Here is a 12,218-nt window from a genome sequence, read left to right as displayed (position 1 = left end):
AAGAATATTGCTACATTGAAATATCTGCTCTCTCCAGTCATTATGATTATTTGTACCCTTTTCTTTTTTCATCATAGTACCCTAGTGAAGGTTGTACTGTTACCTACTTCTCAGCCTGTTTTAGCTCCTATGAGTTAAATCTACTCACTGTGTAAGTTTACTGTTTAAGTTCTGATATTTGGTTATGAACTCAATTTTTATTTAATAAAGTCTATTCTTACTTTAGGAACTATGACAAACAGGGTAATCATTTTTTGCTCAGCACTGAAGTTCTCAAACCTGCCCACTCACATAGTAATATGCTACCTGTCTTTGTACAAAAGTTAATTAACTCAAGAAGATTGTGTATCATAAACCCTTATATTAGAAAGAAGGTTCTATCAGGCAATCCAGTGACACCCAACTCTGGATCAGATTTGGGTTTTGGTTAGTGAACAAATTTGTGATTTGTGGTTTTTAATAGAAGAATTAGTTTTACTTTAATATTATTACCTCCAGGAATATAATTTTTTCTTATAATTTAGAAATAACATACACTCTTTGGGGAGGGTGGGGGCAGCTTCTAAGAGCCTGAAACAAGGAAATAAAGCATAAGTAGTGCTTGGTGTAATTACCTACACAAGAAATATTATGCTATTTCCCAGAATATGTCCCCAAAGTGAATATCTATATGTGTTCTATTTTATTCCTAGCTAGAATCCTATCAAGGGTGATAAGGAGAATCATTTTGAAATATATTGAAAAGAGAATAGAGTTTGCAAAGTACTATTAGGTTTGCTAAGTTGAATCTGTGCTGCAGATGCAAACTGTTGGCTTAGCACTGCAAAAGCTCATGTCTAGATGACAAAAGCCCCTGACATGACCTATGAAAGGCAACCATAGTGACAATGGCTAAGAAACATAACATCTATCTTGAGAATGTCATCCTGACCTACTTCTAGAACTAGTATTTGAGCCCATGTGGGAGAGTTTATAAATAACTAGGGCTAGAATAGTTGAAAAGGAAAATTATTTCAGCATTCCCTCAGTAAAACATACATGGAAGAATAATTATGTTAGTGTTGTAGCATTAACATAACATGTGCTTCACGTGTGTTTCTGGCTGAGTACAATAAAGGATAGAGCCCGGCATCATGGTTTCTTGATGACTGTTAAAACCTAACTTGTATGAATTCCAGAGAAAGGCAGTTATTGAACATCCTTCCCTGAAGTACTCTGTCATGTTGCTGCTATTGTTGTTGTTATCCTCCTCTTCTTCCTCTTCTTCCTTCTCTTCCTCCTCTTCCTCCTCTTCTTCCTTCTTCTTATGGCAGTATCTGCCTTCCCAGCACCTCCATTTCCTTCCTAGCCTAAACACAACAGAATTCTTCCAGAAAGGTTTGTGATGCATTAAAAAGTGCTAAGGTGGAAAAAAATGAGACAAGGGACATCTGATACTTAATCCAGTATATTGTCCATTCAAGATTATGTGAACAGCCCTAACAACTTGCCATTTAGGAAGATGGTGGTTCTGTAAAACAGATGAGTTTCCTGTGCCTGCTCTGATTTTGTGCTGATTCAGCAAACCCCAGTGCCCTTTCCTGTCTGTGCTGCTAATGCACAGTAAATTACATATGTCACACTGCTTTGACCTGGGCTGCCCTTGACCAAACAGCAGCATTGGCCTCTTGGTAAATTCCTCAGAGAGAAACCTGGCCCTGTTGTTTTCATATCTTTAGTTGTCCTCTTGGGGCCTGGCATTTGAGAGTTTACAGTTAAGTGTTTATGAGTGGATGCTGAGATATAGAAAATAGTTGACAATAAGCTGTAATTTTACTTTCTGCAACATAGCCTTAGACTTTAAAGTAATTGAGAGCTGGAGATGAAGGTAAACAGCTTTCCTTTTAAATGTTCTATATGTGATATTTAGGGAAGATGAAGATTTATAGTTGATCAAATCTATAGCAGATGTATTTTGTCATTCAGAAGTTTCAAAATCTATAAAAATGTACATGTGTAATAAATATATCTTGTTCTATGTAATGTATCCAGTACATATTCAAATGCATGAATATTCTGCAAAAATAAAGTCACAAGTAAATATGAGCAACTGTTTAAGACATAAGTAGTTCCCATTGCTTTCAATCCGAGTCTACAGCCAGGCTCAGATGAGATTAGATGTATCACCAGATGAGATCAAACCCAAATGTTTTCCCATCTTCTGTGGTTTTTAGAGCATCTGTTAGCATCTGGAAACCTATAGCGCATGTTCACTAATTAAACCTTTATTTAATGAGTCATTATAACAGCTCTGATTTCAAGTGGGTCAGTGGAAGTTACCACTTATTTTCCTTTTTCTCTGGGGTGTGGGGCCAAATATGAGAACAGAGTATGGAGATTATTACATACTAATATAAGTATATCATCTCAGTTAGCCTCATAGAAATCTTCCAGGATAGGATCTGTCTGTTTTATAAAGGTCTGGGGGCAATAAGGAGTGAAGTTCTGTGCTAGATAAGTAAAAACTAAGAGCCAAACTTGTCTGTAAGCTTTAGAATCCATCCTCTATCAAATCTAATTTTCCTAAGAAAAGTATCTGATGATGCTAGGAAATGATTCAAAAATGTTTATCTGTGCTTCAATGAAATTAGTTCAGCAGAAGTGAGCTAATTGTAAAGTTTGGACTTTTAAAGTGATATATTTGAAAAGGTTAAAACTAATTTCAATTATAAAATAATAAGGCTATTTGGTATTTTTCTTTCACTTTTGTTTCAACTATTTAGATGTGTCTGGCATCAGAGGGGGTGAAAATGGAAGACACAAAACTAATAAAATCAAAAGAATCAGATGGAGGAAGAATTGAGGAAATGGAGAAAGGGAAGGAAGAGAGAGACATAAAAGTGGAGAAAGCCATTGAAACTGCGTTCCAGAAGGAAGCAGAATTCGGCAAGTCAGCTAAGGGCAACATAAGAGAGTGTAAGGACTTAAGAGACAGCGAACAGCTACAGATGGATAATGTAATGGCCATCAAAGTGGAAGACCCCAAAGAAATTAGAAGGGAGTCAGAGGATGATCAGAAATACAGTCACTTCCCTGATTTTTCTTACTCTGCCAGTAGCAAGATAATAATCAGTGATGTCCCCAGTAGAAAGGATCACATGTGCCACCCTCACGGAATTATGATCATTGAGGACCCCACCACGCTAAACAAACCAGAAAAGATAAAAAAGAAAAAGAAGAAAAACAAACTGGATCGACATGGAAATGACAGATCCACTCCCAAGAAGACCTGCAAGAAGAGGCAGTCTTCAGAATCTGACATTGAGAGTGTCATGTACACCATCGAAGCTGTGGCAAAAGGAGATTGGGGTGTTGACAAACTTGGAGAAACCCCAAGAAAGAAAGTCCGCACCTCCTCAAGTGGCAAGGGAGGCATTTTGGATGCCAAGCCACCAAAGAAAAAAGTGAAATCCAAGGAGAAGAAGGTTTCCAAGGAGAAGTGCTCAGACATCACCAAAGAGTCTCGACCTCCAGACTTCCTTAACATTTCTGCCAGCAAGAGTGTTCATGCGGAGGTGCCAGAGAGCATAAAAGCAGAACCCTTGACCCCTACCGAGGATGCACTGCCACCTAGCCTACCAGGACAGGCTAAGCCTGAGGATAGTGACTGTCACAGAAAAACAGAGACCTGTGGCTCCAGGAAATCTGAGAGGTCTTGCAAAGGTGCTCTTTATAAAACCCTGGTGTCCGAGGGCATGCTCACCTCCCTGCGAGCTAATGTTGATAGAGGTAAGTGACTTCTACAAACCCGAGTTTCCCTTGAAAGAAACCATCATGAACAGTTGAATATCAAACTAGTAGTACCTTGTATGAGTCATTCATGTGTCATATCCATTTCACCTTACCTGTGAGCTTCCTAGCACTTAAGTGAGGGTTTGTAGGTAGTCATCATAGAAAAATTCCAAGTAACTATGTTTTTGTTTCTCTGTTGTGGGCTGCCTTCATTTTGAAGGGTCAGTATTGAATGTTGCTTTTAGCCTGAGAATTTAAATTGATGGAATTTCCTGAGTGACACAAATTTGGCACATTACCTGTAGGCTCCAAAAGCAAATATCCTATCTAGTGCTTTTGTTATGTAATCAAAACCACAACTGAAGTGTTCTTTTGAACATGGTAGCATCTGTAGAGTATTTTATATGTATTCATTTCATTTTGAAGTATCTGGAGAGGGAACTTTTTCTTGGTGGGTTCTATTCCAATAAAAATGCATGGTTTTCAATAAGCCCTGAGTGGAGAGAGCTTGGGAGTACATAGTTCTCCAGGGATGTCTTTTAGTGAGTCTAGAGAAATTTAGGATTAATAGTGTCTATCAGCAAAAGACTCTCATGCCTTTGGCTAGTTCTCAAATGGAAAAGATGGTAGCAGCATCTTGATGCCTATAGTGCCTGGTGAATAGGACATTACTGCTTACCTTACAGGTAAGATTCTTTTTTGCAGTTCCTTTATTAAAAATAGTCCAACCCGAATTGCTGTGGCCACTGATAGCTGCAAAGAGCATCGTGGAAAATAGGTAAAGGGTCCAAGAGGTTACTCGTGAAGAACCTGAGCTGATTTCCTTCAGCCCTGGTATTCTGAGAAAACCCCTTCTCTTGGGTTTCCTAGGGAAACGAAGCTCAGGAAAAGGAAACTCCTCTGATCATGAAGGGTGTTGGAGTGAAGAGAGCTGGACATTTAATCAGAGTGGGGCCAGTGGGAGCAAGAAGTTTAAGAAGAAGCTAAGGGAAGACTCCTTCCTTGGGTAAGTGCCTGCAAGCACAGGTGACCTTCACTGCATACCTTCCTGTCGCAGGAGTGTTAAGTCTAAGTCAGTTTATTCTTTTTCTCTTAGCTCTTGTCTTAATATGAGCCCCCTACTGAAAACAGACCATGGGTAATGATGTGATTCTTACTCTTAACCAATCATGTGAATTGTAATGTCATTTACACTGTAGGTATGATAGAAAGCATACACATTTTAAGCTTGGTCCTGAGTTTGACTCAAGGTCCACCACAGTGCAGTAAAGTAATAATTGTAGATACTTTATCATTAGTCACTAGGACCCATTTTGCCATCTGGAGCTTTGGATGCATTTTATTTGTATATATTTATATTTTGCACATTTTATACCACTATTTCTGTTTTAATATTATATGTGTTTGGTATTTTAAAATATGGGCACATATTTTTATAAAATAGTGATATCTGGACAACGTGAGTTAAAAAAGTTTTGCTCAGCTTCCAACATTAGTATATTTAAACAACCTCCTATTTACTCTAAGAAAAATAATTCTGATATGCATTATACATTGAATGTAGTACTAGGAAGTAATGGTACATACCACTATAAATCACTTAGGATTATTATTTTATGATCCCTGTTATGCCAACATCCTCACTAGCAATCAATATAAAGTATTTTGTTAGTAATTTGGTGGCGACAGTACTTTCTATTGGTGAAAGAAGTATCTACAAATGCACTTGTACTATTTTGAACGTCCTTTGAGATTTCACATTAGCCTAATTTGAAACGAATATGATGAATAGACATAATTCTCTATATTTTTCCTAAGTATTTTAAAAGGTATGCAAAATTTAAACATTAAGTAAATTATATTTGCTTTTCATACTATCTGTATTTCTATGTGTATAAAATATAATTTTTCCTTGGAAATAAAATGTTTTAAAGTCTTGTTAATTCTAAGACTTCAGGGCATCATAAAATGTAAAGGTGGAGCCTTGTGGTACAGATACTTCAATATTATCTTAAAATTCATGTATTTTTAATATTATGCTGAAATAATATTTTTAATAGTTTAATTTCTAGTATTTTAAAAGTGCAAAGTACTTCAAGTTAGTTTTACTTCCTTTATGCTTAAGTAATGATGTGAAAATCTTCATTTGTCATTGTTAAATGATACTTTCAAATGCAGGGTACTTTTTTTGAAAGTGATTCTAAGGTATTGCTAGACAATCAGATGTACTTTCTAGAAGTGCTGATACTTTGTAGTCTGAATACTAAGCCAGGTCAGGAGGCACCGCACAACAGAAGTAGGGAATACAGTAAGCAAGCACAACAGAGAGGGAGATAGCTCAATTCCTGAGGATCAAAAAAAGGCTAGGCATGATAGCAAACCAAGCTCTAGGAAGTCAAACAGATGGATCCCCAGGCACACTGCCTAGCTAGATCTAATCAGCAAGAGTCAGGCCAAGTAAGAAGAGTCCTTGTCTCAAAAGAACAAGATGGGCAGCTCTTGAGAAACAATACCTGAGGTTGTCCTCTAGTCTTCATACATGGATACACAGGTGGACACACTCACCAAGGTCGTAATAATAAGCAGTAAGCAACAAGCTCTTCAGTAAAACTGATGATTCCACTGAGCGACAGAGGAAGCTGGCCACTGAGCACAGCCCATTCTCTTTGGAAGCAGAAGCATGAAGATCATGGATTCGAGCATAGCAAGGGCTCCATAGGGAGTTCCAAGTCAGTCTCAGCTGTGCAGTCAGACCTTCTCTCTAAACCTCTCTCCATTATTACTTAAACAAGTCGTAAAAGGTATTTCACCATTTGCTGAGAAACAGAAGAAATGAAATAGTCTTTGAAAGTCTATCTCAAGAGAATAGTAAGGTGTGGGGGTGTGTATGTGAGAAGCCCAACACATCTAAAGCTCCCTCCTCTTCCCCAGTGTTTCCATTTCCTGTCTACCAAGCTCTGCAGTTCTGCAGCTTCCCCCAGCTGTCTGCAGTGTATCTTTGTTAGGAATTCTCATTGAACAAAAGCCAACAGCCAGCCTCGGATCCAGCAGGCATGCTGCCATTGCTACACTGAGCCCTTAGAGACAAAACCGCCCAAGGATTCCCTAACTTTGCCAGTCATTTGTGGTTTTCATTTAAAGTGGCATCACCTCTCTTGCCAGTGCTGACTGGAAACTGGCTTTCTTTTCTACTTGGTTCTGTTCCTCATTGACTCACCACTTTAGAATTTCTTTACTAACATTCAGATATTTTAAAATTTGCATGTTTTAATCAAACACTAGTTAGTAACTACTTTATAAAAAATACAACTTATAACACTCAATATATCATATTACCTATAAGCTTGTTAATGCATATTACCTATAAGCTTGTTAATGCGTGAACATGCATTCAAATCTTTACAATGAGACCTATCCGAGTACAGTATATGTTCATATTCAGTGTTACAAGACTAAACCATGTCAGTAGAGAGAAATCAGATTTTCTACTTCAGCCATTTAGGTTTAACCCCTTGGGCCTGAATGGTTGAAGTGGGAACCATGCAGGTGATTACATAATCTTTATGTGAATTTATATTGATTGATAACTGTTTCTCAAGAATTTCTGAAAAGGTGGGGGTTATTTTTCCCCTTGCATGGATAATTTTTTTTATGTCCTAATTCCTAGTGCCCTCTTTTCAAGTTGAAATACTTTAAAATATATCACTTATCATTTTCTATTTAAATATTTGGTCTTTTGCTAACTGACTAATCCCCTCTCTTTTTTTAATAGTTCTGCAAAGCTGGATGAGGAATTCGAAAAGAAATTCAACAGCCTCCCTCAATATAGTCCTATCACATTTGACCGGAAATGTGTATCTATTCCAAGAAAAAAGAAGAAGACTGGAAACATGTCCTCAGAATCGACTAAAACCAGCAAAGGTTAGCAGTGGCCTCTCCACTCCTTCCGTGTATCTGAACCTCAGCTGCCGCCTCAGCTAACTTCAGCTCCCACAGAGAGCTACAGTATTTAGCTGTCCAAAGCTGTCTTGGTCCCTGCCTCCCGGCGCCTTTCTTTCCTCTTTAATTCTCCTTAGCCTCTGTCTTTGCATCATGTCAGCATACATATGGTCATGGTGTTGCTCTCTAGAACCTTTTTGGAGCTTTGGGAGGCTCGGGGACTGCAAACCTTCTGTTTGCCTGAGAAGCAGACACTGTTCTTCATTGTTAGTACGAACCAAAACAAAATAAAACTACCTAGGATACTCCAGGAATACACTTTGTTTTGTTAAATTTGAAAAAGTGCTTTGTTTATGTATTTGTTTTCAAGAGCATCAGGTTTTCACTGTCTGTGTCAGGAATCTTTTCACACTATCAGTGTTACCTAGGTAGATCTCAACACTCATCAGAGACAACATTCCTGTTTAAAGGGAAATTTTAAAGGATATTGACGTTTTTGAAAGTCTCAACACCTGGCACAGATGCTGATATGTCTGACCTTTAGGGCATGCCCTGGGGCATGGTCGGGCACCAGACATGGGCTCCACTCAGGCTCATTTAGACACAATGAAGAATTGGCCTACTCAGAATCTAGATATTGCTATCACTGAAAATGTTGTCTTCTGCTTACTCTTAAGGCCTAAAGAATGGTTAGGAAAAATTTCTTCTCCTTTTTCACACAGATGTGAAAGACATCATTTAGTTATCTGTCCTGCCAAGGACTAGACCTGGAGAGATGAAGGACAGGTGTAACTGAGCTATAGCTACTTCAGGATCATAGTCTGAGTAGGGTTTATTAGACAAGTTCTTTGTGACTATCTTACAGAAGTAGCTACCTTGTTCCCTGCTTATGTCAAATCAAATTGATCCCCTGACTTTATGGATTTTTGAGGGAATATGTAAGTTATATGAATTAAGGAAAAATTACATTTATATTTTTTCTAATAAAACTTAAATCATTCTCCTCAAGATCTATAAACCCTTTGCACATTAATTGCCAAAACCCAAGAGGGGAACACTTTGAGATGACTTCTCAGGATATTATTGAAAGGCTTGTCAAAATCCCTACTCTGTGATTAAAGGCTGGGAGGGGCACAAAAATAATTGTAGCACTACCATCTTCTTCTGTGGTTACTAAGAAGCCAAAAGAAAACAGGAAATGCTGCATCACCAGCTTTTCTCCTCTGAGAAAAATCTTACAGTGTTTTGTGGAGCCCTTTCAAGATGGATAGAGCTGAGGCAGACCCATTGATAAGCAGCTGGACCAGAGTCGGTTGCCACATGAAGTGTCAGTCTGTTTCCTGGAGATGTTTAGGAATAGGCAGTGTAGTCAATGAACCTGAAGATGCCAGCTGTCCTGAGCTCCCATACTTCATAGTTTTAAAGATGCTGATAAATACAACATTTGACAACCCAGTAAAATGTCACTTAATTGATTGATGTTCAAGACACATTTCTTATCCTACTTGGTACAGGTCAAGACATTCATTTTACAGCAGTGAAATTGGCTGAATTATCTATCATGGAAAATACTGATAGATTATTTTTCTGAAGCTGAAACCTGAAGTTAGGATCTATTTTCGTGAAACCTTCTCTTGGTTGTCTATTACATGTTTTCGTCTCCAGCTAAGATTAATAGTATTTCTTTGATGTGAAATCACAATTTCTGTAGTTTTACATTGTGCTTCACACAACATTATTTTAACTTGTTCATTATACTTCTCAAGCCATAAAGCCACTGGTTCTTCAGGAGTGTGTCAGTAATTACCTATGTGGGAAGACTTAGAGCACTTTAGATTTTGTATTTCATAAGATAAAATGGAAGTAAAATAAAGCAAAACTTAAAATATTCTATTTAACAAACTAGAGAAATAGTATTCATAACCAATTTGCAATTTGGCATTAAAGCAGTGTACTAGACTGTGGGTTATTAATGAAATTATCATACCAGCTGTGCGGTAATTGCCTGATCTTTAGGGGATAGAGAGATTGTTTTCTTAGACTCGAGACCCTTTGCACCTTTGCATAATGAGTCATTCAAAACAAACACTGTGTATGAGATCATTAGCTCTTTTGTAGAAGAGTGTGTGTCCATAGGAAACTCATCTTTATCCCAACAATTTCCCATTTGTCTATATTATTTTCTCCTGCATTCATTGTCATTCAACATTATTTTTTCCTCACATATAGTTGGTACCCTTTTGGGTATTTGTGGATATATGAAATGCGTAGAATTTTTCTGAAATGTAATTTCAAGAAGAAATTATTATTTATGATTTCATACAAATGCAGATCTCAGAATCATAGTACGTGCTTGAGTTTACTGCTCTATTTTCCAATTGATCTCATTGGCTCTAACTTTTTCTCATGCTCTCATTTCTTCCCCATAGTCTTCCCGTTATGTCTGTCCCATTCCTCATGTCAAAAACCTCACAGTGATGGAGATGACAGTGACTTAGTACCTTCTCCTGCAAGTGGGCTTGGTCTATTTTGTCATAGGGGAACACAGCGTAATGGATGACTTAGGAATAGAATTTCCCTTTGTGTCTAAGAACAAACTATCCAACACACTGTGATCCATCTAGCTCACAGTGCAGATCAGTTGCAGATGCCCAATCTTACATGGTTTTCCAAGCTATCTCCAGTCTTTCTCTGTGATTTTGAATGAGAAGTTTTAAATCATGAATCTAAGTTGAACTGCTGCTTCTAAGAGGTTTCCGGTTTGAAACATTATTTATGTTATTATATTAACATTAATATATGAAGTGTTGTTTACAAAGAGCCTCAGAAGTCAGAGTTCTAGGAAAATAGCAATGCTCAAACAGAAATGGGGTCCTGTAGAAAATGTAAAGTGAGTTCAGGTTAGAATGTTTAAGCTCCATCTTGACCCTTGACTACTTCTTATTCTTTATATCTTTATATATTTCTTGGGCCCTTTTTAAATGTTGTTCTCGGATTTTCCCAACCCACATTTCCTGTTATTATAGTTTCAAATGGTTAAATGGAGAGCTAGAGCACTGACTCAAAATTAAGTACATGGGCTGCTCTTTGAGAGGGCCATTGTTGACAGTACCCACATGGCAGCTTACAACCATCTGTAATTCCAGTCCCAGAGGAGCTGACACCCTCTGCTTCCACAAAGATTGCTTGCATGTAACACACAGACATAATGCAGACCCATAGACATAAAATTCAAAAATGGAAAAGATATGAAATGGCTAAATAGGAGCTAGCTATGTACAACATCAGCTTAACACACACACACACACATATATATATGGAAGATAATCCTTGTGCTTTTCTATTGCTTTGAATGCATGAAATTACAGAACCTGAGAAAAGTTCTTAGCAGTAGAGTTAGACTGAGCATTTATGACACAACAGTTCATAAAAACAGGTCCACCTAAGAGCAGGATACCACTGGCCTTGAAAAATTACTATGCTGAGCTCACACTGAAGTAGCTTCTGTGTCACTGCAACAATGTCCCCAAAATGTCCATTTTTCCAAGAAACCCTGAGCGTTAGTGCCTTGGAAAGGTTGTTGCTAAAGTCTCATCTCGGTCTTCTTCGCCCCTTGTCTTGTGGCGAGGCTCTGCTGTTTTTACCCAGATGTAAGTTGAAGTGCAGTGCAAAGGAGATCTCATTGTTCAGGATGTCCGGGTGCTGACCTGAGCAGCTTTACCAGACCAGCACTGTATGGTACTGGTGATGCTGGTGTGGGAGGCTGCAGGCGATGTGATGCCGGTGTTCTCTGAAACAGTTTGCTAGGCAAAGAGATGAATTAGAACCTGAAGTGTGAGTGTGAGTGTGACTGTGAGTGAAGAACTCATCTTTTCTTTGATTTCTCAATGATTCTTTCTAGAACATTTTTTTTCTGCTTTTTATTTCCTTTTCACCCAGTTTGTGGACTCTTCTATGTTAATATCACAAAGGAAAAAGAAAGTTCTTAATTGTCTTGTATTTCCTATTTATTTTTTTTTTATCATTTTTTAACTTTATTTTCTTCAGACAGCTTGTCAAACACATGTGCCGTGCTGGTGAGCAGAAATGAAATTGTTCATTTATTGACTTCTAAATCACTGCTTTTTTGTGACTGTGATTAGATCTTACTCATTACTTTCCTTTCATGTTCTTGTCACTATCTTTGAAGAAGCCATCATTTGTTTACAGTATTTATAGTCATCTTTTGGGGGATGGTTCACAGCAAGGAATGTTTTTAAATTTAAGCTTATACAAGCTCTTCTACATACAAAGCCAGCCTGCATGTTTGCTTTGTGTTTGTGTGTGTGCAAATATGGACAGATTCATCTTTAGCTTTGTCCTTAACTTACACTTTCTATAGTCCTTTTCTTCTTTTCTAAGCCATTCCAAGTCAGTCTGTGCTTACCACTTTCCATGTGAGGCAATATCTTATAATTCTCACAGGTAAATCAGCATGGTCTCTGTGAGCCTCAGAAGTCTCAGAAAGT

At 37.8% G+C, this 12,218-nt stretch overlaps 1 protein-coding gene across 15 annotated transcripts in view; it reads left to right on the top strand.

Moving 5' to 3' along the window:
• Bbx (BBX high mobility group box domain containing) overlaps positions 1-12,218 on the top strand; it is a 239,008-nt gene that overhangs the window by 204,198 nt on the left and 22,592 nt on the right. For all 15 annotated transcript variants that reach the window (XM_076943008.1, XM_034514963.2, XM_034514960.3 and 12 more), the window contains 3 exons: positions 2,763-3,768; positions 4,642-4,777; positions 7,544-7,692. In XM_076943008.1, the coding sequence (XP_076799123.1) occupies positions 2,763-3,768; positions 4,642-4,777; positions 7,544-7,692 (1,291 nt within the window). The remainder of the gene's footprint in view (positions 1-2,762; positions 3,769-4,641; positions 4,778-7,543; positions 7,693-12,218) is intronic.

This window comes from Arvicanthis niloticus, chromosome 12 (assembly GCF_011762505.2).
Source record: "Arvicanthis niloticus isolate mArvNil1 chromosome 12, mArvNil1.pat.X, whole genome shotgun sequence".
Taxonomy (NCBI): Eukaryota; Metazoa; Chordata; class Mammalia; order Rodentia; family Muridae; genus Arvicanthis; species Arvicanthis niloticus.
The sequence above is the reverse complement of the archived record's forward strand: the minus strand, read 5'-3'. Positions and strand labels throughout refer to the sequence as shown.